Here is a 24,972-nt window from a genome sequence, read left to right as displayed (position 1 = left end):
GCCCCGCTATAAGAATTGCCAGTCCCTTAATGTTTCATCGAGCTATCTCTATGACAATCAATCTCTCCACAATGGAGAGTCAGTCCCAGATTCCCAGGTTTATGTGGCCCTCTCCATCTTGGCGTGAAACTGAGGAATCTCTAGTCCAACAATCTCGCCATCCTGACCCAGCATGAAAACAAAGCTGATCTCTACGTCAGCACCAATTTCCTGCCAAGTAATACATGTAGGAGTGCCCATGTCAATAGGAGCACTCTTGTCCTGGAAGACAGCGATGAACTGGTGTCGGCTTTTATCCTGAACATTGGTTGGGTAGATTCTGAAATCGAGATCATCAGCCTGAATGCCGAGCTTCTGGGCTGTCTGCTTCTTGATATTGACCCCGCCAATCACAAGCTTCTGCACCTCAAGACCCCGGCCGTTGTCAGTGGTGTTGAATGCCGCTTCAGAGACCTTGCCCTTGTATAGACCGGCATAACGAGCCTCGAGTTCTTTGGCAGCAATAACTTGCAGGTAACCGAGGACCTCACTCACGATATCGGCATGAACGTTCAGGTCAAGCTTTCGGTCCTCAACAGTGTTATCATGGGCTAGAATAGCGAAGCCAGCATTGAAGTCGGTAGTGAGTCCGAAGTAGCTCGCATATTTGCCGATAGTGCCGCTCTTGGTCAAAGCATCGATGATAGGAGAGATCGCGTTTCCGGCACGGTAAACTTCCCAAGGTCGACCTACGCCATTACGAAGATTGGAAGTATCCACACCGGAATGAAGCCAGCGACGGGTAACAGCAGGTGAAAGGAGGTCTGAGGCAAGAATGGAGTGGCCGGCACGCGCGAGATCTTTAGCAGAGCTAACGAATGATAAGGCACTACAATGGTTATCAGCCATGGACTTGTCCTTTTCGGTGATCAACATACCCTGGTTCCCCAATCAATGAAGTGTTGAGGCTTTTCATGGCAAAGATATCTTCAACGCCATGGCTCAAAACTCCGCTAGAGCTCATGTTAAGAGGCTGCAGAAGGGTCTTGTCGAGAATCGAAGACCAATCACCGCCATCACCTCGTTGCATAGCAAAGACCAAGAGCTGAAAAGTGGCGTAAGAGACAACTGGAGCTGTGTCCGTGAGGAAGTATGGCGCCTTCTTCGCAAAAGCTTTTTGGAAAGCTGGACCTCAAGTCAGTATTATAGGCTTGAATAGGTGTATTGCAGGATGCTGCTTACCCTTCCAGTCGCAAGCCTCGCCAACAACACATGCTCCGGCTATATCACTCGTTAGTTCAAGTTCAGCAAGACTTGGAATAATAACGTACACTCTCGGCTGAGGCCTGAAATTTGGCCTGCCAAAGCACCAATGCTGATGTCTTCCCATTTCACTGTAAGCGGACCTTTGACTTCAGCAAGTCCAGGCAGATATTTAGTGATAGACGACTCCCACTGTTCGCCCATCTTGACGAGCCAAGTATAAATGGTAAATACCATGCTCACATCACCAATAGGATACTTGGTGCTTGAGGTCAGGTTGTCATTGGAGACCTGATCCTCAGGAGCTGTATAGTGATACTCAAAGAAGACTGGATCATCTCGAAGAGACTCAGCACCACCGAAGATGGCCACTGAGAAAGACGTAGTGTTGGGTGTGATTGGACCATATTTATCACTACCGCCGTTCTTGATCAGGTCATCAAAGGATTTGGTAAACTGAGAGATGAGTTTCTTGAAAAGGTCTGATGATTTGTCGATGGTGGGCGGGGGGTAGTATGCACCGATGGGAGCACATGCTTGAAAGGGGATATCATTGTTGATGCAGTTATCTTTGGCGAAAGTCCCGCTGATAAGGGCGCTCAAGAGAAAGGTTGAAGTAAACACACGCATTGTTGATTTGTTATGAGTGTTTGGTAAATGTTATGGTAGGCGACGAACCAGGAAAGCGCTGATGATTGTGAAGGATAGAAACTGCGCTGAGAGACCCTTCTTATACCTGACCCTGAAAGCATCCAATATCAAACTAAAAACTACATTACGACATGTCCGACGAGGCTTAGATGAGATGCTACATGGAGATCAATCCTCTGACTGACCGTTCTGTCTCGATTTCCCTTGTCTTGTAGTGTTTAGCGGGGGATTTTCACGTCTGGAGGTTCCACTCAGTCCCTTAGTCCGACTTACTCCGTACGTCGCTAGCGTACTACAACCGTTGGTCCATATCTTACTCCGTACGGCACATCAGTGAACAGAACCGGAAACCGCGTAATCAAAATATGTCTATTAAAAGGAAAGATCTAAGTTCCATAGCCCAGATTAATTGGGAACTCAACAGGATCTGTAAAGAGAAAAGTGCCGATGTCGAGGTCAGGGTTTTGATACCAATCGGAACTCATTGGCCAAGGGCCGGCTATGAACGGCATTGACGCGCCAACTGGCATGCCGCTGGCATCAGCCCCGACATTGAGCAACGGCTGATTGTTGACAGATGGACTTATAGATGCTGATGAATCAGGTGCCTGATGCTCCGCCTGCGAAAGATACCAATTCTCAAGCCGACGTATTCGTTTCGCAAGAGCATAGAAAGGATGATCTGGCGGGGCATCCTGACCCGGCGTCCCTTCGAACCTCAAAACTAGTTGACGAAGAGTATGCCTCATGTCTAAGAACCGACGAAGATGTTGCATAGATCCAGATATGCTTCCCCTCGCAGCGATGAGGTCAAGGCGAACTGCTAGATTCAGACCACAGTTCATCATGATCCAGCCCATGTTTGACATGTACATCTCTTCACCCTGTGGCATGACCAGTATCACACTGATGAGAGAGCGAGCTGCCGACATGCTTGCTGATAGCCAGTCTATCAATGAACTTTCGTGTTCGAATTGGTTGTTGAATTTGTCTAGACCGAAGGATGTCCCTCTCGGTGATGATTGGCTGAGAAGAAGTTCCAGGATATGGATCTGGAGAAGCAAAGGTGCTGTAAACCCATCATCAGAAATGCAAGTGGGAGTTTATAAAAGCTAACTTACGGCTCTCGCTTAGCGGGAAAGGCAGCGTCTCCTTGATCTCAGTACACTTTTGCGAGATTTCCTGACATCCAGAAAAGAATTGCAGACCATTGTTAGTAGACACAGTGTTGTTGACAAGGTCTTCAACTCCTTCAATGAGAGTCTGCACTGTGATCATATAAGGCAGATATTTGTCCGTGGGATACTCGTTCCAGGAGGCGAGGTGCTCGCAGCAAGCAGTGATGTATGGTGTATAGAAGAATTGACGCGTTTTCTGAAGAATGATAGACGAGCTTTGCTTTCTTAGCCCCGAGTCCAACAACTTCACTAGCTGACTCACCTTGAAGATAAGTAATAGGTCCCTGCAAGGGCTCTCATCTCATCGGGACCCCAATCTGGCTTGTTCTTATCCTTGCCGCCTTCAGCGCTCCACAGCTTCGGCCTTCGAGGTTTATCAAGTCGCAGGTCACTAATAATACTTGTGGCGAGATGAAGATGCTGTATGTATCTTTTTGGCTTTGCTTGATAGTGTGCCCTATATCGATTAGTTGACAGACACATAACAAGGTGCAGAGACCTACCATGCAAGATTGATGAGGAGTCCCTGTAGCAGATCAAGTTGACAGAAATCGCCTTCCACCATTTTCGCCGCCACTATCTGCTTGAATAGGTATCCAAGTGCTTTCTGTGTCGTTACATCCGCATGTGAAGCTGCGGCGAGTGCAGCCAGACAAGCATAGGGGCGCTCTGCGTTCAACTGCTCAACCAATACTTCATTTCGAAACAGTACAAAAGGAAAGTACGGGATCATCCGGGTCCTGTAACAATCGAGCAAGTCTCTAGCAGCTTCGAAGGTTATAATTCCTCGTTCAAAGGGATCAAATGATGCATTTTGGTTAAAGATGTCCTGCGCTTTATTACTAGAAGTTCCTCTTTCATGTGGACTCGTTGGCGACTTGGATGATTGCTCAGATTTTGATCTCACATCCAATCTCTCTCTAAAGTATTATCGATAAGTATCGTGTTTGAGGTCAAGACGTATTATTCTTACCTTTGGCGGTTCACATTCTGACGACGCCTTGCCTGGTTAAAGATACACGTCTTGCCAAGCCTCAAACATCGATCGCAGGAATCAGAATCTTGAGTTTTCGAACATCGAATCTTTAAAGAAAAACATGTCTGACATGTCTTTAATAACGGTAGCGGTGAGTCTCGGTTGTTTGAGGAAGCCATTATGAAATCACGTTGCTTTTGCGAATATGATGATGGCATTCTCCATCAGAGAATTGAAGGTGAAGAATGCGAGATCACGTGAGACACGGAACTCCGTACGTGCAGGATGAGGCTGTGTATAGCCGCGTAATCTGCGCAGCGAGACATCGTCATGGAGGATGATAACGGTATGATTATACTGATAATCTATGCTATATTACTATCTGTTTACGATGTCAATATTAAACTTGTGTTCCAACGATTGATGCATTGGGAAGCTGCGAAACTTTTGGTAGCCAAGGTGCAGGGTAGGCCCTTGCCGCGCCTTGCAATGACAACGCGTCGATTGAACTATCCTCGGGTAGATCCGGTTTCGTGGGTCAGATCATCAAGAGTTTTATGTAATAATAGTCCAGTTATTTGTCACTGTTCGATGTCTGATGCCAACAGAATGGATGGCGCAAAAACTGTCAGAGCTGTCCACTGTAGGATAGTGATCATTCCACTCAATCATCGGCGCAAATTAGCGACGAGATTTTGGGAACACGACTTGGAGCTTTCACGCTTATCGATCATCAAGTTCATCTGGGAATGGCATAATATTCTTTATCTCCGAAATTCGACAGCAAGATGGCATTCTCACGTGCTGCCGCGTTGAATGTGATCGCGGGCTGACGCCAAACTCCGGTTCCGCCTTGGATGCTCCGTGTTGAAGGCTCCGCGTTAGGTGCTGATCCCCCAATTCGCGACCCCCATCACCGCGAAGAACCTTCAGCAACCCCCTCAAAGGGATGGCAGAAAAGCCACACTTGAGTCCTGATTGACAGAAATACATATGTATATATAGGGTTAACTTGCTAGATTCTGTGAATTGTTTATTTACGCCACCTGATGTAAGCGTCACAAGGTTTCTGACACTCTAAGACCCATCTATCGGTATTCTCATTATAGGTTGCATCACGCAAGATACGAACGCGCTTGTCAAGTTGATATTATTCCGTCCGTTCAACGGCGAATGTCAAGCCCTTCGACGCGGGGAACCTTGTCTCGCAGACTGTCAGGAAATTACAGGACTCGCTAGACCTCATTTCGGCTGCGATCTGCGACTCTAGCCTACCGTTCGCGCCATGCCCAGCAATGTTCAGGTCATTCGTGCATTTTGCGATCGTCCGAACTCATGAACCCTTTCGGGGGTATTTCCACCGAGCGCCGAGGTGCAGCGGAGGAAAGCCGTGATATGGCTGCTGCCACTGCATTGAGCTGAACAGGGTATATCTCCCGAAATTACACGCATATTCTCATTGTGGTTCTCTATGGCGTCAAAACAGAGGGACATTGTACATAAGACAGAGTCAAGTTCTGTCTCAATCACGCAACTTTCTCAAAGTAACTACTTCTTTTTATAATTATTATTTGGCAGTCGTTGCATCATGCTGCGACAAGCCGTCCACTCATTTTTACTTGCTGCCTTCGCAGGCCAAGCCATGGCTGCTCCTAGCAACTCTTCTTCTTCATCCGCCAAAGTGCACTGGCTAGGTGAAAAGCCAGGCTTTACATCAGGAACTACTTTTGGTCTTCCCTGGCCTCAATCCAAGTACTCTCCCAAGAACACCAAATTCACTGCTTCTGGCTCATCCGGTCAAGATGTCGATCTTCAATCGTGGGTCACTGGATACTGGGCTGATGGCTCAGTGAAGTGGACCGGCCACGCAATTGGAGCTTCCCAAGAAGTTCTCGATGAATATGTTGTAAAGGCTGTTCCTTCTGATGGCGGTATCAACGCAACTGCATCTGCTGGTATTACTGTTACCAAGAGTTCTAGCAAAATCAAGGTTGATACTGGCAAAGTCACTGCTGTCTTTCCCAAGAAGGGCTCTGTGCTTGTCAAGGAGATTGAGACCAACGGAAAGCGCATCGCTCAGAACGGAAGACTCGTTCTTCAGTCGCAGAATGGTGTTTCTCACCCCGCTGATGACAACGCCAAGGCATTTAAGACGCTGCGCTTCCAGAGCAGCATTGACAACGTCACTGTCAGTGACCAGAACTCCGCACGAACTCTGGTCACTGTTCGGGGAAAACATTCAGCGAGTGACAAGTCTGGCCATAAGTCTTGGCTCCCATTTGTCCTCCGCTTCTACTTCTACTCTGGCTCCGAGTCGATCAAGATCATACATAGCTTGGTCTTCGATGGAGATGCCGAGAAAGACTTCATCTCAGCCGTTGGTATTCGTTTTGACGTCCCTCTGGAGGGCGAGGAGCTGTACAACCGTCATATCCGAATTGCTGGTGTTGATGGTGGTCTTCTCAGTGAAGCTGTCCAAGGCATCACTGGTCTTCGGAGAGATCCTGGTGCCAATGTTCGAGCTGATCAATTCGACGGCAAAAAGTTGCCCGACATTTCGACCTGGGATGTTCGCGTCTCCAGCCGTCTTCACTGGATTCCACCTTGGAATGACTACAGCTTGAGTCAGCTTTCTGCCGATGGTTTCACTCTCAAGAAGCGAACCAAGGCCGGCCAAAGCTGGGTCTCCATTCCTGGCGGTACTCGGGCTGAAGGTTTGGCATACCTTGGTGGTGCCACAGTTGGAGGTCTGGCCGTTGGTCTTCGCGACTTTTGGAAGCGATTCCCAACTGGCTTCGACATCTCTTCCGCTGCGTCCGACGTCGGAAGTATCACCCTCTGGTTGTACAGTCCTTCTGCTGAGCCTCTTGACCTCCGGCCCTACCACGACGGTCTTGGTCAGAAGAACTACACCGATCAACTCGACGCTCTTGAGATCACTTATGAGGATTGGGAACCTGGCTTTGATACACCTTACGGCATCGCCCGAACCAGTGAATTGTATCTGATTGCCTTTGACAAGACTCCTTCCCAGGAGACGCTGGCCGACCACGTCACACAGATCAACAACCCTCCCGTTCTCGTTCCTGAAAGCGAGTATATCCAGCAGACCAAGGCCATCGGTACATACTGGGCTCCTGCCGACACTTCAACTGCTGCCTCCAAGAAGCTCGAGGACAACATCAACTTCCTCGCCAAGTTCTACCAGTCTGAGGTTGAGCACCGCCGTTGGTATGGCTTCCTTGATTACGGTGATTTCATGCACACTTACGACCCCGATCGTCATGAGTGGCGATATGACATTGGCGGTTACGCATGGGATAACTCTGAACTCTCACCCGATCTGTTCTTCTGGCAGTATTTCCTCCGCACGGGCCGCGAAGACATCTACCGCTTTGCCGAGGCTCTGACGCGTCATACCGGCGAGGTCGATGTTTATCATCTCGGCAACTGGAAGGGTCTTGGAACGCGACACGGTGTGCAGCATTTCAGCGATAGTGCAAAGCAAGCCCGTATTTCACAGCCTCAATATCGCAAGTACTTTTACTACCTTTCCGGTGGTGACGAGCGCATTGGTGAGCTTTTCGAAGAGCTTCTTGACACCGACAAGACATACGGTGTTCTGGATCCTCAGCGAAAGGTCCGCAAGGATGGTTGGGTCCCTACGCCGAACGCGACTGTTGCTTTCAGCTTGGGCACAGATTGGGGTGCGCTTGCTGGTGGATGGCTCATTGACTGGGAGCGCCGGGGTCCTCGATGGGAGGAGTCTAAGGCTAAGCTGACTAGCACTGTCAAGAGCATCGCTAAGCTCAAGAACGGTTTCGTCACTGGCAATGGTCTTTACAATCTCCAGAACTGGACCCTTGGCCCACCTCCCTCTGATCCTGACAACAAGGGCCACGTTGAAGTCTCGCATCTGAATGCCGTCTTTGGTCTCCCCGAAGTTGTGTCTGAGCTGATACTGTACTTCGGCGATGATTTGCCAGAGGGCTTCAAGCAAGCTTGGCTCGACTATTGTTACTATTTCGAAGCCACCGCTGCTGAGCAGAAGGCTCGCTATGGCGTCGACTTCGGCAAGCTGAACCTGTACCAGGGTCACTCGCGTCTTACAGCTTATGCTGCGAACCAACAGCACAATACGACCATGGCCAATCTCGCTTGGAAGAAGTTCTTTGAGAGTGACGGATTCAAGGCACCCACCGCAACATTCACTACAACTGAGATTCCGGAGCATGAGGGACTTATCCCTGGTGAGGAAGCGCCTTGGATCTCTACGAATGATGTTGCGCAGTATGGATTAGCGGTGATTCAGAACCTTGCTCTTGCTAGGGATGCTCTCGAAGATTATAAGCCAAAGGCATAAGCGTTCGCATTTTGACGACTGTGGTTCTCTGTATTACACTCTCCTTTCAACTCCTATCTGGGATTCCCTTGTATCTATTCTCTAGTCCATAGATTCGTCGATGAATTGAGATGTTAAATCAGCTACTGGACCTTCGTCCGCAATGTAAATCGTACATCGCACAACTTCATGAGCATCCGTTTTATACGCCCTTAACATGGCCTCCTGTTCCTTTGTTTCGACCTGGACTGCCAACCAGGGCAAGCACCGTATCCCATTAGGGTCGTTTAAAGGTACCCAGTCTTGGCCCCTCGTCTTCAAGATTCCTCCATGAGTCTGAGCTTTTCTCAAGTGAGGCTCGTAGCCCAGCAGGTCGAAAAGGACATAATCCTCGGCTAGGGTTTCGTAAACAAAGTACTAAACAGGGTACTCATTCTGCGCCTGTCGTGGTGTATCAGAGAATTGCTCTAGTCGGCGATGAGGTAGCGTTGATTCGATGTCCAGTGTTGGATGTAGTGAGTGAAGTGACAGACTCTTTCTCGCTTGGTTGCATGGGATGAATGTTGGAACAAAGGTCGTGAGGCTCGGCTTTGGCCTCAGATACGCTTCGATAGTGGCCTTATTGATACTGTTGATCTCAAAGAAAGAGCCAGCCTTTCCTGAGGAGTCTGCAGCAGCCATAGCATCTTCAATAGTCGACGAAAGATCAACTGCTTGTGCCACAGCCGCCGTCGTGTCCAATGGCCCTTCAAGCTTAACCAAGAACTTTGAAGCTCGAAGCTTGCGTCTGTGCATCTCCGCAAGGTCTTGTTCAGAGGTCGACTTGGGGCATCGTAATGTCGCAAGAGTATTGGAATGCCTCGTGGTTGAATTCTCGTTCCATTCGATTTTGGACAATGCCTCAATGGTCGTCTGAGATTGTGATCTCGGGTTTGTGGCTGCAATAAATCTGAATGGTTTTAGCGACAGTTGAATATGAGTGCCGTAAGTGGATTTGCTGGTCATCCAGCAGCACAAGCATTCCTTTATGGGTCAAAAATCGTATAACAAACAACAAACTTAACTCTGAGTCAAACTTATGGCGAGGTGACTCTCATATTGTCTTTTCGAGAAGTTTGATCATATAAACTTGAACTTTATAAGGCGCTGACCACTAAGACAAAAGTGGCATGTTTAAGTAAACTATCCCTCCCCATCGTGTCTCGTGGCAACCAACGAAAAGGTTTTTTGTCCAACGCGTCGCAGAAGAGCCAGTCTTATCAACTTGACACATTGATGAACATAACAATAATGACAAACCCAAGCATAGTTGTTCGTCGCAAAACTGCGGCCCCCTCCAACTCGAATACCCACCTAAATTGTCTTGAGTTCCGAAGAGGCATACCTTGGGCATACCAGGTTGCAGAATCTAAAGCCCCTTTTGTCCCCAATGCCTGCTGTACCAGATCTTCTTTCTCAAATTCTCTGCAAGTCATGTTAGCACCTCTGAAAACACTTTCTTCACACACAACAACATACCAACTTCTCTTCGTTCCCTTTGTTCCCTCAGCCTGCGCTTCATGTCGTTCAGAACCCAGAGCGTCTCTCTCGATGCCCCATACATAGCCTCCAGCTGGCACAAAACGTCGATGTCATGGTATCCCCATCCCTTCAGTCTCATCTTGATGGCGAGCAGATCGCCTTCTAAGTCCTTAATATCCCTGTCTACACGTGCAGCGTCTTCATTCTTGCGAAGTTGTGGATCACCGCGGTAGGGTTTTTCTTTCACGGGAACGTGGCGAAAGGGTTGTGTGTTGTGGATTGGTGTGTGATTTGATTGAAACCCTGTTCCGTGAGATTTAGGACCTTTAATGCGAATGGCGCGCCTGAGTGCTTGAAAGACGCTCATTCTGAAGGGAGGGAGGTGAGTGGAGCGTGAGGTTGGTTTGGTGAGAGGCGTTGAGGTGGAAGACGTGGTGGGAGCGACGATATTTATATTCACAAAAATGACTTTCTGATGGAGCCTACTTCAGGTAATCTCATACGTGTTAAGAGTTTAACACTGATAATACTTTGTGGGTTGAATATATGCTTTCGTGATGCTATCGTGGCACAAAACCTCACCGACTGTGATTAGAAACGAGCTTTTAGCGAAGAAGGACAAAGGCTCTCAGATTAATGTGAATAAAGGACAAATGATAGATGGAAGATAATTGCCCTTGGCTGTGGCCCGAGTGAGTTTATCATAGAGCATAAGAACACGGACAGCGTTAATTCCCATAGCTTGCATAGTCAGGCTTTATGCACCGAGCCTCACTAACGAATGAGGCGCTCCCATGGTGGGGGCTTTGTATCGAACATAAAGCATATTTGTAGCGCTTTTGAGAAGTCATTCAGAAATTTGCAAAGATTTCGAACATTCTAGCTCAAGTCTAAGATGGTTATGATAAATCTAAAATTATTCTGCTAGGTTATTTACAACTGGTCTAAGCCTTCATAATCTCAGAAAGTCTAACAACACTAGCGCTAACAGTGTTGTTTCCACCAGCAGGAGGAAGAATACCCGCACCCATGATCATAAGCAGATCAGGATCCTTCTTAAATGTCAAAAGAGCACGAGTGTACGCTGTAGGCTGAGGAACACTCCACTTCTTCCAAGCAGACGCATCACCAAGAGCCTGGTTTGTGAAGATCTCTGACATGGTGCCGCAGCTAACAACGATCGTACCGTTCTTTCCACCATAAGGAGTCCAGACAACGTAGGGAGAACCAGCGGGTCGAGCACCATCGGTAGAGATGATCTGTTGACCGGGCTTGTTGAGGAACTTCTGGGGGTCCTTGGAGAGACGGTAGAAGACGGGGAACCAGTAGGTGCTACCGGCGGGAGGGTTGGGTCCACCGCCGTACTCATAGGTGTAGATGTACTCGTTGTTGGGGAGCTTGGCAACAGTAGGCATGCCGGGACGAGCGTAGTAGTCGTCGTACTTAGTGTCCTCCACAACCTTGCTCCACTTCTTGAGATCAGTGGTGGTCTGGTGAACAAGCTTTTGAGAGTGAGTGGCGTTGTCGCGCTGATCAGAATAGTAAAGAATGAGCTTCTCCTTGTATGTCCTACAAAATATTAGCAAACAGCCCATAACAGTTCAGCGTTCCACATACATCAGGAAAGGTTCCCAAACTGGGGTAAGCCCATGCTCAGGCTTAGCCTCGCCACCAAGAGCTACATGGCTGACGAACTCCCAAGTATATCCCTTGTCAAGACTAGCATAAACCTCGATAAGAGTCTCACTCAAATCAGTTGGGATACTGCTGCCCGAGATAAGAACAGTACCCTTGGGGTACTTTCCAAATCGACGAGGAAGCTCATAGAGCTGGGGCTGATATCGCAGACCCCAGTTGTTCTGAGTATCCTTGACCTTGGAGATCTCCTTCCAGGTCTTGCCGCCATCCTTGCTCTTCACAATGGGGAACCAAACGTGAGGAGGTTCGGGGGAGTAGTTCTCCCAAGTAGCCAGAAGGGTACCATCTGAGAGCTCAAGGGGACGAGCGTAGAGGACCTGAGGGTCGTTGTAGTTGGTGGGAGGATCAAAGATCTCAACGTTGCTGAAGGTCTTGCCCTTCTGAGCAGGCTTTGCCGCCACGAGGGGCAGCAAGAACGAAACAATGGTGGCGAAACGCATCTTGAGACCTGTTTCTGTTGTCGATGGCAGGTTGCTGATGCCAAAAGATGCGGTCAAGATTGGAGTCTTATATAGTCACCTTGCGCTTAAACCGTCGCATAACGATGACATCTCCACCGAGGTAGTGTCATTTCATGTAGTGTCACTGTCTCTATTCCGCTGCGGAGAAATTGAGCCCCATAGTCTGGGGTGTTAGTGATAAATCTGGGGAATATGGGGAATGATTGGCGCGCAAACTGAGAAACCCATGATTGAGTTGATGCGCGCCAATCGGCAACGAGGAACAATTCGGCAGTCGAGCAAGGGTGAGCATTTGGCTCGTGAATGAATGCGGGGGCATTCTCTTGATAGGAGCGATAAAATCTATGATTCGGTAAGTTGACGACCGAGATCAGCAGATTGCTTAACGCTCTGGGTAATGCAGTTGCTTGTTTTAGGTATTCGTCGGCGAACAATGGGGGCTCTACCCTTGTCAAGGTTTAGTAGCCTCGGATCAACACTGCAAATGGAGCCTAGGCATTGAGGCTCAGAACAGCACGAGACCGTACTTCAGGGACAAGGTTGACATGCGACAGCGTAGTATTATTCTGAAGCTTAACCATACGATTGGGTATTGATAGATTGGCAAAACCGTATTGACACCAACACAAAATCTTCGAACTTAGAGACGCTTGTGAGGTAAGCTAGGCGAGAAAGGAAGCTTGCCATGGTACCTCCTTCGAGTGGTATTCCTGCTATCGCTGGGACGACCAAATGGACTGATTTCGTGGAGTCCATGCGTATCACTGTATCGAGTTAGACGGACTTAGCTATGACTGACGAACAGGCCGATTGCTACGAGTGAACATCCCAATAAGGCGGCGTACAGTCGATGTTCGGGAGCCACCGTGTCACTCGTTATGGCGACTTTTTCTGTTAGATCGTTGGCTTAGACACGCGAATGTTACAAGCCCATGATGAAGTCGTGGGGACTGTTACGAGAGGTGTCAATGTTCCCTACTGATATAAACATTATGTACCAAAGGTCGATTTGACGCGCATCAAACAGGTACACAGTCGAGTAAACATTATTCTATGATCCGAAGAAGGATAATTACATCAGAAAAGAGCCTCCAGTATAAAGATTGACGGCGAATGACACTGGCTTAAAGATGGTAGCAGTGAGCTGCGATCCGCGGCAAAATGTCAACGTACCTCAAAGAGTGGCACATACGGAGTAAAAGCATCGAAGTGGTTGCAGGCATGAGGCCGTCAGCTTGCGCCAACGTCTGCTAAATATGATCCTACGAGGGCTTCTGGAGGTTTGAACACTTGCACCTTTAGCCAAGGTTCAAGAAGTGACTACTCAAAGAACCTGCTGCGTCTATCTTTGCTATCCTAAGCGTATTGTCATGTTCGATCGAGTTTCAAGTCTTCTTAAAACCCCCGACGATAGAAGGGATGATGTATTCGTTGCGCCCACTCTCGGAGATATTGGGAATCCAAACAGAACACTTAGCAGGCAAGGGATTTGATTTTGTAAGAGAACCGTTCAGCGACGATAAATGATCTCGGAAGGGTGAGGTTTGTCAAAGGAGTGATTATAGGATTGTAACAAGTAGATATTACAGAGATTTCATCTCAGCAGGCTCGATATCCGAACTAAATTTGGTATAAGATTCCATATTCCTTTGTCTTGCCTTCCTTTGGGCAGTTGATTTACTAATCTCCTCCAACTATGCGTAATCATCCCGAGGATAACTCACCGAGGCTATAGCCAAGCACGCTAACTATAACCTACCCCGCCACGTCAGATCTCATCCATGCCATCAATCGCGTAAGCACCACCAGCCCAACCTCCGTCAGCTCAAATATCAGCGATCGATACTGTTTTAAACTCACATGCAGCTCCACAAACCTATCGTCATTGCCAATCTCTGTCACCACCCAACATGAGCGCCCAGCCCAGGCCTCTCTCCTACATGGAGAAGCTCTCCAACGAAATCTTCGTTTACCGCCCCTCCGAACTTACCGCGCCGGACTCTCCGAAGATCATCATCATCGCCAGTTGGACCAACGCGCTTGACAGCCATATCGCCAAATATGTCGATAAGCATAAGGAGTTATACCCGACTTCGCAACTTGTTCTTGTGAAGAGCTATAACAAGAACTTTTTCGACCCCAAAGTTTTGGCGGAGTCGGTGAAGCCAGTGGTGCCAGTTATTAGAGCCTCGGTCCCAGAAGCCCCTTCATCAACGGCTGAGCCAGGAATCATGATCCATCTCTTTTCGAATGGTGGTTCGTCGAATATGTCAGCCTTGTATGATGTATACGCTGCTACTGCCCAAGAAGGCGAAGATCCGTGGCTTCCGCCTCACGTAACAGTGTTTGACTCAGCACCGGGTGCTCAGCGCCTCACCAACACAGCTGCGTTCTTCAAATCTACTGTCCCAAAGTCTTATCGCTGGGCTTTCATGCCGCTTGTATACTTCGTTGCCGCAGCCTGGCAATTCACTAAAGTTCTTGGTCTTACTAAAGACTGGCTGGCCTTCTGGGGTTCGACTCATAATACGGCCCAGGGAAAAAGGGAGCGTGAGATTCGTCGGACATACATCTATAGTGAGACAGATGAGTTGATTGATTATAAAGATCTGGAAGCACAGGCTGCTGAGGCGGAGAAGCTGGGGTTCGATGTTCATTTGGAGAAATTTGATGGATCTCTTCATGTTGCACACGCGAGAAAGGATGAGGCCAGATACTGGAGTGCTGTACAGAAGACTTGGAGTGGATTTTGAGTATTCGGCAGTATGCGGACTCAAAAGTGGTAGACCTTTAATCGGTGATACAATCAAGAGTAGTGAACACCTGATAAAGAGTATACTGAAAGATGAGGCAGAAGCGAAGTTCAATTTCACCAATTGGCCAAGATTACACCTAGGTAGTTCCATAGATCTATAATGTATACCATTTGTTTTTCCTTGTTGTCAGAAACTCATTATCCTAATCGGATGAGCCTTCGTCCCAGAAAATAATCTTCCAACTCCCGACCCGGTATAGAAAGTCAACATCGATATAACCAAATCTTTCATGGTAATCTCCCTTATCCTTCAAGACCAAGACCATATCCGAGCGAGGAAATGCTATCCCAAGCCAGGCATTTCCGCCCTCCAAATCTCTGTATACATCATCGCGTTTCTCGTACTCTTGCGTGATGGAAAACCCATCTGCATAGGTGATTCCATATCTCTCCGCGCCATCTTTTACAAAAGAGAGTTTCCACATGTTTCGAAGATTCCAATAATCGCCTTCCTTCCGCCGTATTCTTACATGAACAATTTGAGCCTCGATGAGGATATATTTACTCAACAATGGTGGTATTCTTTGAAAGGTATTCAGGTCCCTGAACACTTTGGCGTTGTCGATGGTGGTGCCATCTTCTAGTAGCAGAGAGGCTGTGACGTCTTCCTTGCAAGATTCGTTGACTGAAGAATATGCCTTGCCCTTCCAGCCGATCCACGACCAGCTCGGGAAATCCGGTCGTCTCTGTGTCGGGCCTATTATACCCCAATTGAGAGCAGAAACTATGGCATCCCCGATCGAATTATTAGCACCGCATGGAATCGGCTGACCCCAAATGTGACGAAAAGAATCTGGAAAAGCATCTTGGAACAGATTGAGGATGCCGAGAAACGCATTCAGCGTATCACTCGGGTATGTAATCTTTCGTTACGAAAAGTCTCCAGTAAGCCGATACATACCTTTAGGGCCATCATTTTCCGCGATAAGATGTAGTGTACTACAGTGAAATGGATCGCATACATCATCACTGCGGGTCTGGGCTAATAGATAGAAGTCTTGTTCGATAGTTTCCCGGAATTCACGCTCCATACAGTGAAGGTACACCTGTTCATCTGTGAAGACGAGCTTTCTTCTTGAAACAAGGCCCTCTTGATATGTCCAAGCTCGAGACGCCCATGTCGTGTCTCAAATTGCCTCTTGTGCACTTCGGCCGGTGGAGACCAAGCGATGACGTCCAAGACACAGGTCCAGTGACGGCGGTTTGACTCTTGGAGTCCTTATGCCTGGGAGTTCCGGCTGCGGCAATGATAGTCAAGTCTGCTTCGCGGTAAATTTTGTGTATCTTCTGAATCTGCTCTCGCTTCTCGAGGCATTCTTGCCGTGGCACGCAGTACCTGTCTACCCAGAGGAACTGAATACCGATTTCTAGCGCGACAGCGATTGTATCTTCAATGGTCTGAGGAAGTCTGGATATGGAAGAATATGACTCTGTTGCAGAAGTATTGTCTCCCCATACATACGACAAAGCGGCGAACCTCGCTCCGGTCGGCAAAGGCTCCAGGTCTCGAGTCGTATAGTTAATGACAGCAATACCCTTTGGTAGAGATCGTTTTACTGAATCTGGGTTGCATAGTTCCCCGTGCTGTCCGGTGCAATGCGTAAACCATGGCTTTACCGCTGCAAAATCGACGTTAGCGGGGTCAATCAACGGGACTCGCTGACCGACTCCATTAAAAGCGTCAGAAAACTCAGCCAAACAACCAAAGTTGTGAGCTGACTGTGGTACTAGACTGTACCAGAAAGGACTGTCCATAGGTCTAGGTTGACTGCGAATGACTAGCCATGTCGAGTCTCTTTGAGCTTTCGCTCGTTCCAGAACCTGATCACCCATCCCCACATCAAATGGGACTGTGTGTTCCGCACTTCTATAAGCGAACTGACTTGGAATAGCGAACATGCAAAATTTCTCTTCTCTTATACGGGGCCAGTGTTATGTTCGCCGGCCGCAATAGAAGACAGTGCGTGGCAAAAGGGACAGTCTTTGTCCTGAAGAATGGCACTCCGTTTCCCATGGAATGCTATTGGATCCCGGCATTAAACATCGGACCAACGACCGGAAAGAACATCTACTTGGCAATGATAGACTCTCTGTAGATCAACCGAAGACCCTTAGTTAGTGCAGGTAACTAATAATAAATCCATTGACATAGATCAACCAATGCCATGAACAACGTGACATTACCGATTATTATTAGTGAAACAATGTTTAAATCTTGTAGCTAACTTCTGCATTTTAGTATTGACGTTGGTTGTTCAGCCTTTTATTCTCTGACCGAGCTCGTGTTGTACTTCATTCTCCCTTACAACCCTTATATGATTAATGTTTTATCGACGACACGGTGAACAGTATTAATTAGAACCATGTTAATAGAATAGGCGATATGAGAAACAACATGTCACCCAATGCTGGTCAGGAGATCTGAGATGAATGCGGGTCGAACGATGGCTCGGTTCTTCTGTTCAAGGTTTCAGATATCAACGGAGTGCATGATCAAGAGTACAGAGGAAATATACTTATTGTGATGCTGAACATCAACATTTAATAGGAGCGATGAACAACATCTGAATCTCTGCGCATGCATGACATGAAATCCTTTAAATACCCCCTTCGCACCCCTCCAAATCTATCATCATCCACTATCACAACAACCTTCACAGCAACCTTCACATACCATCCCAGAAGATCCCAACATCTACTCAATAAAGACTACTAACAACCCTTCCTCACAGCAAAGTAACTCGATCATCCTTCAACATGTGTCTCACAGTCTTCTGGGTCCACGAGTGTGTCTTCTGTGGCACCTTCAAGGATAATACCAATCGCTACAACCCCGAGGTTACAGATGCATGCCCAGACTTTGAGGAGAAACTCCAGTGGCGCTTCTGGGTCTGCCCCCGTTGTGAGGAGCAGAAAGCTACTGACGAGCGCAAGTTTCTGCCTGGAGGCCAGCGCCGACAACAGCAGGGTATCCAGAATGGGCCTCAGTTCCAGAATGCTCCGCAGTTTCAGAATGTCCAGCAGTTGCAGAACGGCATTGGCGGTCATCACAACGTTCAGCAGTACCCTCCTCAGCAGGGTGGCCATGAGCAACCTCCCCCGTATTTTCAGATGGGCAATCGTCCCCGTCACCAGAACGAGCCCCGCCCCCAAGGCCGTCACGAGAGCCATGGTCACCACCACCACTACTAGGTAAGAGTGTCCTAGGTAGTTGCCAGTAAGTTTCCCACCGTTCTGTTGTCCAGGGTGTTGGTGAGTAGTCGATGAATGACTAGGAACTTGGTGAACTTCTATAACAAAGAGAAAAGACCACCAAAAAAAATATGAAAATTTGAGGAAAGCCTACAAAAAAGGGGTATTTGATTGGAGGAACAAGAGAGCACAGAGGAAGAGGTTTTGGAAGAGATTTTGCAGAATCGGAGGATAAAGGTAAGTACGGTAGATGTGATGGATGAGATAGTAGACAGATTGCCAATGAGATTTGTTTGGCGCAACTTTATTACATTAACTATTAGAACGAGTGCCTGCGTGAAGATGAGCATAGCAACCGAGCAAATCATTGAGAATGCCAATATCACAATCGAGTACTAGCTGAAATTGTTGAACAGAATTGCTCCTGTAGAATCTTCATCATGCTTCCTGATGCTCCTCATTGGCTTGTTTGAGTGAAAAGGTGGGGGCAGAGCGCCACATCCTCTTTGGCAAGTCCACTCATATAAAAGTGCAGAGTTGTGTAGTTTCTATAAGCGTCGTTGCGCTGCTCGTGTAAGAAACAGAAGTCGGCGTCAACTACCATCTGTTCAAGGCCCTCATTACCTTGGCACATCGTATGATCAAACCCTGGTCATCTATCTGCATGCGCCGCGAACTCAACCAACAGGATGACAAATCTCGACTGGGATTGTGATTCTCATAAAGAAGCATGATGTTGTCCGGGCGGGGAAACCCTCAACATTGCGTGATTAAATAATTTGCATCAAAATGGCAGAACCAACTACCAACACGGAGCCTGTCCTACTACCCGATGAACAGGTTATTCTTCTGGTTGCTAAGAAGGAAAGGGACACTCACTAACTATGGAACTCAGTCTGACGAAGAGCATGACTCCTCAATTGGTTCGGTAGGTCGTTTCTCACGAATCTCTGTCGTTACACGTTGCCGACTGACTTTGTTAAATAAAGAGCCTGGCATCCACGTCTGAGAGCTTGAGGAGCTCCATTCTAGACTATCGAAAGGAAAACGGCAGGACCTATCATCGGTATAAGGATGGGAGTAGGTTTTCCCAATTGCTTTCGTGGTGTTGACTAATGACTACAGAGTATAACCTTCCCAATGATGACGTAGAGAAGGAGAGACTTGGTATGTCAAAGCCTTCAAATACCACCTTCACGGCTGATTCTTGCAACCAGACTTGCAGCACAACTTGTTTATTTTGATGTTCGACAACAAACTCGGTCTCGCACCTCCGAATGATCCTAAATCTAATGCCAAGCGTGTTCTTGACGTTGGCACTGGGACGGGAATATGGGCCATCGACTACGCCGACGAACATCCCGAAGCAAAGGTGATTGGTGTCGACCTCTCACCAATTCAGCCTGACTTGTAATTTCTGCCTGAACATTATTGTATAACAACTTACAGCGACCAGTGTTCCACCCAATGTGGAGTTCTTCATCGATGATATCGAAGAGCCATGGACCTTTTCTGAGCCATTCGACTACGTTCACAGCCGGATGATGACATTTAGCATCAAGAGCTGGCCCAGCCTTGCGAGAAGCATTTATGAGTAAGATATCTGACTGTGTGAAGTGCATTGATATTGACTTTCTTAGCAATCTCGTTCCCGGAGGTTATGCGGAGTTACTCGAAATCGACCTCTTCGCTCAGTCAGACGACAACACCCTCACTGAAGATCACCATCTCTCCAAGCTTATCCACCTTCTTGACGAAGCTTCCACCAAGATTGGTCGCCCATTCCAGGACAACAAGAAGAACAAGGACATTCTGCGCGATGCGGGATTTGTGGACATTGTAGAGACTGTCTTCAAGTGGCCGACGAATCGCTGGCCTCTGGATAAAAGGTACAAGGAGATTGGTGAGTGGAACAACTTGAACATGGACAGTTTCAAGGGCCTTGAGGCGCTGTCCATGGCAGCTCTGACGAGAGTCCTTGGGTGGAGTCAGGAAGAGGTTACGGTCTTTCTGGCGAAGGTCAGGAGGGATCTGAATGACAGGACAATTCATGCTTATTGGCCGGTGTAGGTGCAGTATATACCTTTGAAAGTCAAGTGCTAACTGACAATCTACCAGATACTCAACTTATGGAAGAAGACCTCTCGATTGAGCCGGCGAAGAAGCATTTAGGGCTCTCATAAGAGTGTATAGGGAATGGTGGTATTGTTTATTAGTATTAGCTGTTTAACAAACCAAGTATTTCGACCTAGAGAAGCATCCCCGCAACCACGAATAGCACACTAACTACCCTAAGAGGGACACTCAACCGTGGTGCACTGTCAGTCACAGGGGCTGCAGTACCTTTAGATGACTTCTGAGCAGTACTTGAAGCACTCTCAGCGCCTTTGGTGCTACTGGTGGTTTCTCCATCCGAGGTCGTAGAGGCCGAGGCCGATGTCGCTGAAGATCCGTGTGAAGCATGCGAAGTAGCTGTGGCTTCGCTCGTGGTTGGAGAGGCCGTAGAGGTACCACTTTCCTTTATTTTGATACCGCAGACCTTTTCAGCGTCAAAGGTGAAATCGAGGTTCCTGGCCTGGCATTCTGTATGCTGGCGCTCGATGGATTCTACGCGTTGCTTGTCAGAGAAGTATGATCTTCAAAAGCTTAAGGAAAACTGACCAGGCATCACATCAGGGTCACACTTCTGGGCCATACAGCAAAAGTACGCCTCACGATACTTGTGATGGGTGCACATGCAGGCCGGGTCATTCGTACATGAACCGCCCGGGAAGCTGTCATCTAAGCAGCCATTCTGAGGCATCTGTTAGTTCACGGACTCATAAATATGATGGGAGCCACTTGCATCGCATTCTGACTTACGCAACTCCGCCCCTTGATCGAACTGCGGCGCGGCGACAGCAAGACTGGTGCCAATAAGGCCGAGGATCACAAAAGCGTTGGACAGGCGGACCATAGCATCAGCTTAGAACGGACGGATTCAAAAAGCGAACCAAAGTCTGTAGACCTCTACGATTTCTAGTGAGGACGGATGACTCAAGGGGGCAAAGGATGAGTAGGTTGTTTTCTAATGAGTGATTTCGGGGTTGCAACGCGTTGCTGCGTCGTCGTGAGAACACGATAATTATGACGCTTGGCTTGATTGGGCAGCTGAGCATAGTGCTGGAATCGGAATAGTGGGGGCGAAAGCGCATGGTCAGACACAACAATACGAGCGATCTTAGTGGTAGAGAAAGGGCAAAGCAACAAGGCAGTTGAAGGAGAATCAGCAATCCAGCGGAATTCATTATCAAGTCACATCGTATCAGTTTGAAACAACTTCCAATCCATCAGAGTCAATTCGTGAGGGAGAACAATAACAGGACTACCTCCAGTAAAGGGAGCAAGAAGGCTTGGTGATCTTCCATGCCTCATCCAATACCTCCAGCACCTCTTCTGGCAACGGACGCTTCTCGACATTATCCAGATTACTCTCAAGCTGACTCAGAGAGCTGATACCAATAACCAAACCATCGTTGCCATCCATGACCTTGAGCTTGCTATGGTGAACAAGCCATCTAAACGCAATCTCCAACAGGGTTAAACCCAACTTATCAGCAACTGGTTGAATCACCTTCAAAGCCTCGAAGTTGACATCTTTGAAGTATCTATTACGATACATCGCCCCAATCACCGGGTCCTGGCTAGAATATCGGCCGCCGTCGTCGGGAATTTCTTTGCTTTTGTAGCGACCTGAGAGTACACCACCAGCCAACGGATTATAGACCAGAATATCCATCCCGAATTTGCGACAGCATGGAACAAGTTCTTCTTCGATGGCGCGGGTCAAGCAGTTGTACATAGCCTGATAAACGCTTGGTTTGACCCAGCCTTTCTGGTCCGCAATGGTACAAAGCTCAGCGACTTCCCAAGCAGCATAGTTGCTCAAACCCAGCTTCTTGAACTTTCCCTCTTGATAAAGTTCATTGCAAGCCTCAAGTGTCTCCTGAAACGGAACAAATCGATCAGGTGCGTGAAGGTAGAAAATATCTACGCTATCGGAACCAAGTTCGCTGAGGCTCTTGTTCAAGTTTTCCTTGACAACGGCTTTGGAGTGATCGCCAGGCTTGTAAGGATACCACTTGGTTGCAAGAGTAAGATTGCGCTCTCGCCAGTTGGTACGCTTGGTCCATCCTTCTTGCTGACCGCCGACGTAGGTTCTGGCTGTGTCGACTTCATTGTACCCGCGAGACTGCAGGTAGTCGAGGCATTGGTTGAAGGTGTCGAGAGAAGTGATACGGCTTCCGTAGGTTTCTGATCCTTCTGGGCCAAATGTCAAGAGTCCCAGGCTCACGCGGGGCTTTGTCTTGAGTTTTTGACTGTTTGACGTTGCGGTTGCAGTCATGATGTCAATGGTGACACTCTGAATGATGAACAAAAAATTGGTATAGTTGATAAGTAGTTGTTTGTCCTTTAAGAAAGCTATATTGATACAGCCTGTGGATAGGAGTATGTATTATACTACTTCTTCTCAGGACATGTAGGAGCTGATGATTTTGATACAGAAATACAAAATACTCGGATGCGATGCCGTTGTCTGATAACCGGCAACATTGCCTCGAAGGGAATGTTTCCGCGCTAATTACCGTTAGCGGAACTCCAAAGTCAGCAGGTATCGGCTTCGACACCAAGACCTACCATATCTGAAATTGTAGTGGACTAGTTACCCCGCGTTCTGTACATCGGGCTCTAGCGAATCATGGCGTCGCAATCGAGACTCCCAGTATTGAGTCGCCTCGGCTTCTAAAGCCGTGGACCATAGTGCTTGCGGCAGAAGAAGCCGTTATCATTGAAGCTGCTCATGGCAAATAAATTATATAGTCACTACTATGATCGAAAAACTTCTATGTGAGGTCATCTATAAGTTGGATTGTCATATGACTTGAAAGTATCCATCCCAACCATAAATAACTTCGCAGCCTTCCATTCCTGTTCGAAATCATGACAACCTTCAACCCCCGCGGTCTTGGCGATGTCAAAGTCACAGATCGATTCGACCTCAGCAACAAGTATTTCCTCATCACAGGAGGCGGCAGCGGTATTGGCTTCGCCTGCGCAAAAGCCATAGCCCAGCTCGGCGGTGGTGTTGCTGTAATTGACACAGCTCCCGAACCAGTAGAAGAGTTCAAATCCCTAGCCGAGCGTTACAGTATCAAGACTTTTTATACCCGAGGCGATGTGACTAATCAACAGTCTCTTGAAAAGGCATTCGCAGAGTGCGTTGATGCCATGGGGGGACAACTCCATGGAGCGCTTACAGCAGCTGGCATTGTCATGGATACACCATTACTCGATGCAGATTGGGAAGTCACTCAACGAGTCCTCAACGTCAATGTTATGGGGACATACTGGACTATCAAGCTTCTCGCACAACATCTTGTTGAGACCAAAACTCCTGGAAGTATTGTTGCGATCGCAAGTATCAACGCTCAGAGCCTTTATGTGCCAGTGCAGCCGAAGTCTGCTTATAATGCCAGCAAAGCTGCTATCAAGGGCCTTATGGGACCTTTGGCTGGAGAGTTGGGTCAATATGGGATCAGAGTCAACTGTATTTCGCCAGGTAAGTCATCCTTTGACGATGGGCATCACTATCGTTAATCATAAACTAGGTGCTATTCAAACCCCTTTATTGGCACGCTTACAAGGAGAGAAGCGGGCTATTCTTGACTGGTATGAGAATGGATCGCCATTGCAACGGCTTGGTGTGCCGGAGGATCTGACACCTATGGTATGCTATTTATTGAGCGATGCAGCTGCGTTTACAACAGGTGCAGACATGCTGGTTACAGGTATGTTTGCAAGTCATTCATTCGAGACAGAATTACTGACCCATCATAGGTGGGTTACATGCAGGGTCAGCTCTGAAGTGAAGAGTCGGCACAGGAGTGAGAGGGTGTAGATGACGTTAGAGTGGGGTTTTGGAGCCTGAGTATTGTGAAAAGAAAGAGATGTTGAGATTAAGCGAAGAAATAAAGTCACATAAGAAATGTCAAGCATGATTTCTTATAGAGTTCTGATTTCCCGTTGAGCGTACCCAACAGACACAGACGGTGTTCAAGTTTCCGACTCAGTTCTTACTTTGCCCGTGGCGGATGTTTGGACCTCCTTAGCTCAGGATAGTTGCAATCCAAACCTGATTTCGAGTTGATCGAGAATGAAGTTTCAGGTGTGTATCTATGTTTATAATCGTTCCCAAGAATTGACTTTGTTGGACCGCAAACTAACGGATTGTTACGTTGTATATAGGGTATGTCACCAAAAGCTTCGAGGCAGCTCCGCGTCGAGCTAGTGGCAAGGACACCATGAATAGCCTTTGGTAGAGCTTTTCCAAGAGAAATAAAAAGACTGCCTAGCGGATCCTTCCAGATCCTTCAACAAGGATATTCATTCTCATGCTCTGAAACCAATTCTACATGATCATCCGCGGTCCAATCGTATTGAGCAAAAGTGTCGATAATTTCCTTATGGTGCCGATTTTCCGCCTTATCTAAACGCAAGGTGGGGCGATCTTTTGATTATCGTGAAGCTAGACCGCTTTTGAAGAACCATTCGAGCGACATCGTCACTCCTCTAAGCCACGTTCGAATGGAAATGCTAAAAGCAGGAATTCATTCGAACTACAACTGCCGATCTCGCACTGCCTGGGAGGCCGCAAGAACAAGTATTATTGTTGAATTCTTGTTTCAAATTGAGATCCCATCAAAGAAGTCTTTTTTCGTGTTAAGATTGGAGAGCGTCTTGACCCTATCATGAGCCAAGAAACGGTAGAAGCTAAGCTTAGATAGGATATTTAAGGGTCCAAGTGCACTGCTTGGCAGAGCGTTGAACAGAGTGGATTCAACTGCTCCCATTGCCCT

The 24,972-nt window shown here is 47.7% G+C and overlaps 12 protein-coding genes across 12 annotated transcripts; 5 read left to right on the top strand and 7 right to left on the bottom strand.

The window, feature by feature from the left end:
* Positions 1 to 99: 99 nt before the first annotated feature.
* BKA55DRAFT_543920 (beta-lactamase/transpeptidase-like protein) lies at positions 100 to 1,872 on the bottom strand (the record flags this gene model as incomplete). Its single annotated transcript, XM_046190644.1, has 4 exons — positions 100 to 868; positions 918 to 1,164; positions 1,222 to 1,260; positions 1,311 to 1,872. The coding sequence occupies 4 exons, from the start codon at positions 1,870 to 1,872 to the stop codon at positions 100 to 102; spliced, it is 1,617 nt and encodes a 538-aa protein (XP_046044500.1).
* A 395-nt stretch (positions 1,873 to 2,267) lies between these two features.
* BKA55DRAFT_623473 (uncharacterized protein) lies at positions 2,268 to 4,270 on the bottom strand. The gene is made up of 5 exons (XM_046196806.1): positions 4,045 to 4,270; positions 3,575 to 3,991; positions 3,334 to 3,528; positions 3,015 to 3,286; positions 2,268 to 2,962 (listed from the first exon to the last, which is right to left on the bottom strand). Exons 1-5 carry the CDS (start codon positions 4,263 to 4,265, stop codon positions 2,280 to 2,282), a joined length of 1,788 nt encoding a protein of 595 aa, XP_046044499.1. The 5' UTR covers positions 4,266 to 4,270; the 3' UTR covers positions 2,268 to 2,279.
* A 1,365-nt stretch (positions 4,271 to 5,635) lies between these two features.
* On the top strand, positions 5,636 to 8,410 carry BKA55DRAFT_652309 (uncharacterized protein; the record flags this gene model as incomplete). Its single annotated transcript, XM_046197341.1, has 1 exon — positions 5,636 to 8,410. The coding sequence occupies one exon, from the start codon at positions 5,636 to 5,638 to the stop codon at positions 8,408 to 8,410; it is 2,775 nt and encodes a 924-aa protein (XP_046044498.1).
* Positions 8,411 to 8,806: 396 nt separating this feature from the next.
* On the bottom strand, positions 8,807 to 10,706 carry BKA55DRAFT_597731 (uncharacterized protein; the record flags this gene model as incomplete). The annotated part of the gene is made up of 4 exons (XM_046196118.1): positions 8,807 to 9,211; positions 9,785 to 9,822; positions 9,908 to 10,392; positions 10,690 to 10,706. The coding sequence occupies 4 exons, from the start codon at positions 10,704 to 10,706 to the stop codon at positions 8,807 to 8,809; spliced, it is 945 nt and encodes a 314-aa protein (XP_046044497.1).
* Positions 10,707 to 10,813: 107 nt separating this feature from the next.
* Positions 10,814 to 12,231, bottom strand: BKA55DRAFT_623467 (uncharacterized protein). The gene is made up of 2 exons (XM_046196805.1): positions 11,528 to 12,231; positions 10,814 to 11,479 (listed from the first exon to the last, which is right to left on the bottom strand). Exons 1-2 carry the CDS (start codon positions 12,046 to 12,048, stop codon positions 10,855 to 10,857), a joined length of 1,146 nt encoding a protein of 381 aa, XP_046044496.1. The 5' UTR covers positions 12,049 to 12,231; the 3' UTR covers positions 10,814 to 10,854.
* Positions 12,232 to 13,757: 1,526 nt separating this feature from the next.
* Positions 13,758 to 15,018, top strand: BKA55DRAFT_579372 (uncharacterized protein). Its single transcript, XM_046193845.1, has one exon. It carries the CDS (start codon positions 13,980 to 13,982, stop codon positions 14,820 to 14,822), a length of 843 nt encoding a protein of 280 aa, XP_046044495.1. The 5' UTR covers positions 13,758 to 13,979; the 3' UTR covers positions 14,823 to 15,018.
* BKA55DRAFT_597729 (uncharacterized protein) lies at positions 14,962 to 16,783 on the bottom strand (the record flags this gene model as incomplete). The annotated part of the gene is made up of 5 exons (XM_046196117.1): positions 14,962 to 14,979; positions 15,076 to 15,689; positions 15,786 to 15,989; positions 16,032 to 16,122; positions 16,229 to 16,783. The coding sequence occupies 5 exons, from the start codon at positions 16,781 to 16,783 to the stop codon at positions 14,962 to 14,964; spliced, it is 1,482 nt and encodes a 493-aa protein (XP_046044494.1).
* An 858-nt stretch (positions 16,784 to 17,641) lies between these two features.
* BKA55DRAFT_543913 (uncharacterized protein) lies at positions 17,642 to 18,076 on the top strand (the record flags this gene model as incomplete). The annotated part of the gene is made up of 1 exon (XM_046190643.1): positions 17,642 to 18,076. One exon carries the CDS (start codon positions 17,642 to 17,644, stop codon positions 18,074 to 18,076), a length of 435 nt encoding a protein of 144 aa, XP_046044493.1.
* A 789-nt stretch (positions 18,077 to 18,865) lies between these two features.
* BKA55DRAFT_694903 (S-adenosyl-L-methionine-dependent methyltransferase) lies at positions 18,866 to 20,228 on the top strand (the record flags this gene model as incomplete). Its single annotated transcript, XM_046200096.1, has 8 exons — positions 18,866 to 18,916; positions 18,972 to 19,004; positions 19,066 to 19,156; positions 19,202 to 19,243; positions 19,294 to 19,486; positions 19,533 to 19,670; positions 19,717 to 20,142; positions 20,195 to 20,228. The coding sequence occupies 8 exons, from the start codon at positions 18,866 to 18,868 to the stop codon at positions 20,226 to 20,228; spliced, it is 1,008 nt and encodes a 335-aa protein (XP_046044492.1).
* Positions 20,229 to 20,244: 16 nt separating this feature from the next.
* BKA55DRAFT_137818 (uncharacterized protein) lies at positions 20,245 to 21,236 on the bottom strand. The gene is made up of 3 exons (XM_046184880.1): positions 20,922 to 21,236; positions 20,738 to 20,870; positions 20,245 to 20,683 (listed from the first exon to the last, which is right to left on the bottom strand). The coding sequence occupies exons 1-3, from the start codon at positions 21,030 to 21,032 to the stop codon at positions 20,325 to 20,327; spliced, it is 603 nt and encodes a 200-aa protein (XP_046044491.1). The 5' UTR covers positions 21,033 to 21,236; the 3' UTR covers positions 20,245 to 20,324.
* Positions 21,192 to 22,652, bottom strand: BKA55DRAFT_579364 (NADP-dependent oxidoreductase domain-containing protein). Its single transcript, XM_046193844.1, has one exon. It carries the CDS (start codon positions 22,458 to 22,460, stop codon positions 21,441 to 21,443), a length of 1,020 nt encoding a protein of 339 aa, XP_046044490.1. The 5' UTR covers positions 22,461 to 22,652; the 3' UTR covers positions 21,192 to 21,440.
* A 234-nt stretch (positions 22,653 to 22,886) lies between these two features.
* On the top strand, positions 22,887 to 24,248 carry BKA55DRAFT_742234 (uncharacterized protein). Its single transcript, XM_046201499.1, has 3 exons — positions 22,887 to 23,675; positions 23,725 to 23,904; positions 23,954 to 24,248. The coding sequence occupies exons 1-3, from the start codon at positions 23,057 to 23,059 to the stop codon at positions 23,983 to 23,985; spliced, it is 831 nt and encodes a 276-aa protein (XP_046044489.1). The 5' UTR covers positions 22,887 to 23,056; the 3' UTR covers positions 23,986 to 24,248.
* Positions 24,249 to 24,972: the final 724 nt, after the last annotated feature.

This window comes from Fusarium redolens (assembly GCF_020744475.1).
Source record: "Fusarium redolens strain MPI-CAGE-AT-0023 chromosome Unknown BKA55scaffold_17, whole genome shotgun sequence".
Classification (NCBI taxonomy): domain Eukaryota; kingdom Fungi; phylum Ascomycota; class Sordariomycetes; order Hypocreales; family Nectriaceae; genus Fusarium; species Fusarium redolens.
The sequence above is the reverse complement of the archived record's forward strand: the minus strand, read 5'-3'. Positions and strand labels throughout refer to the sequence as shown.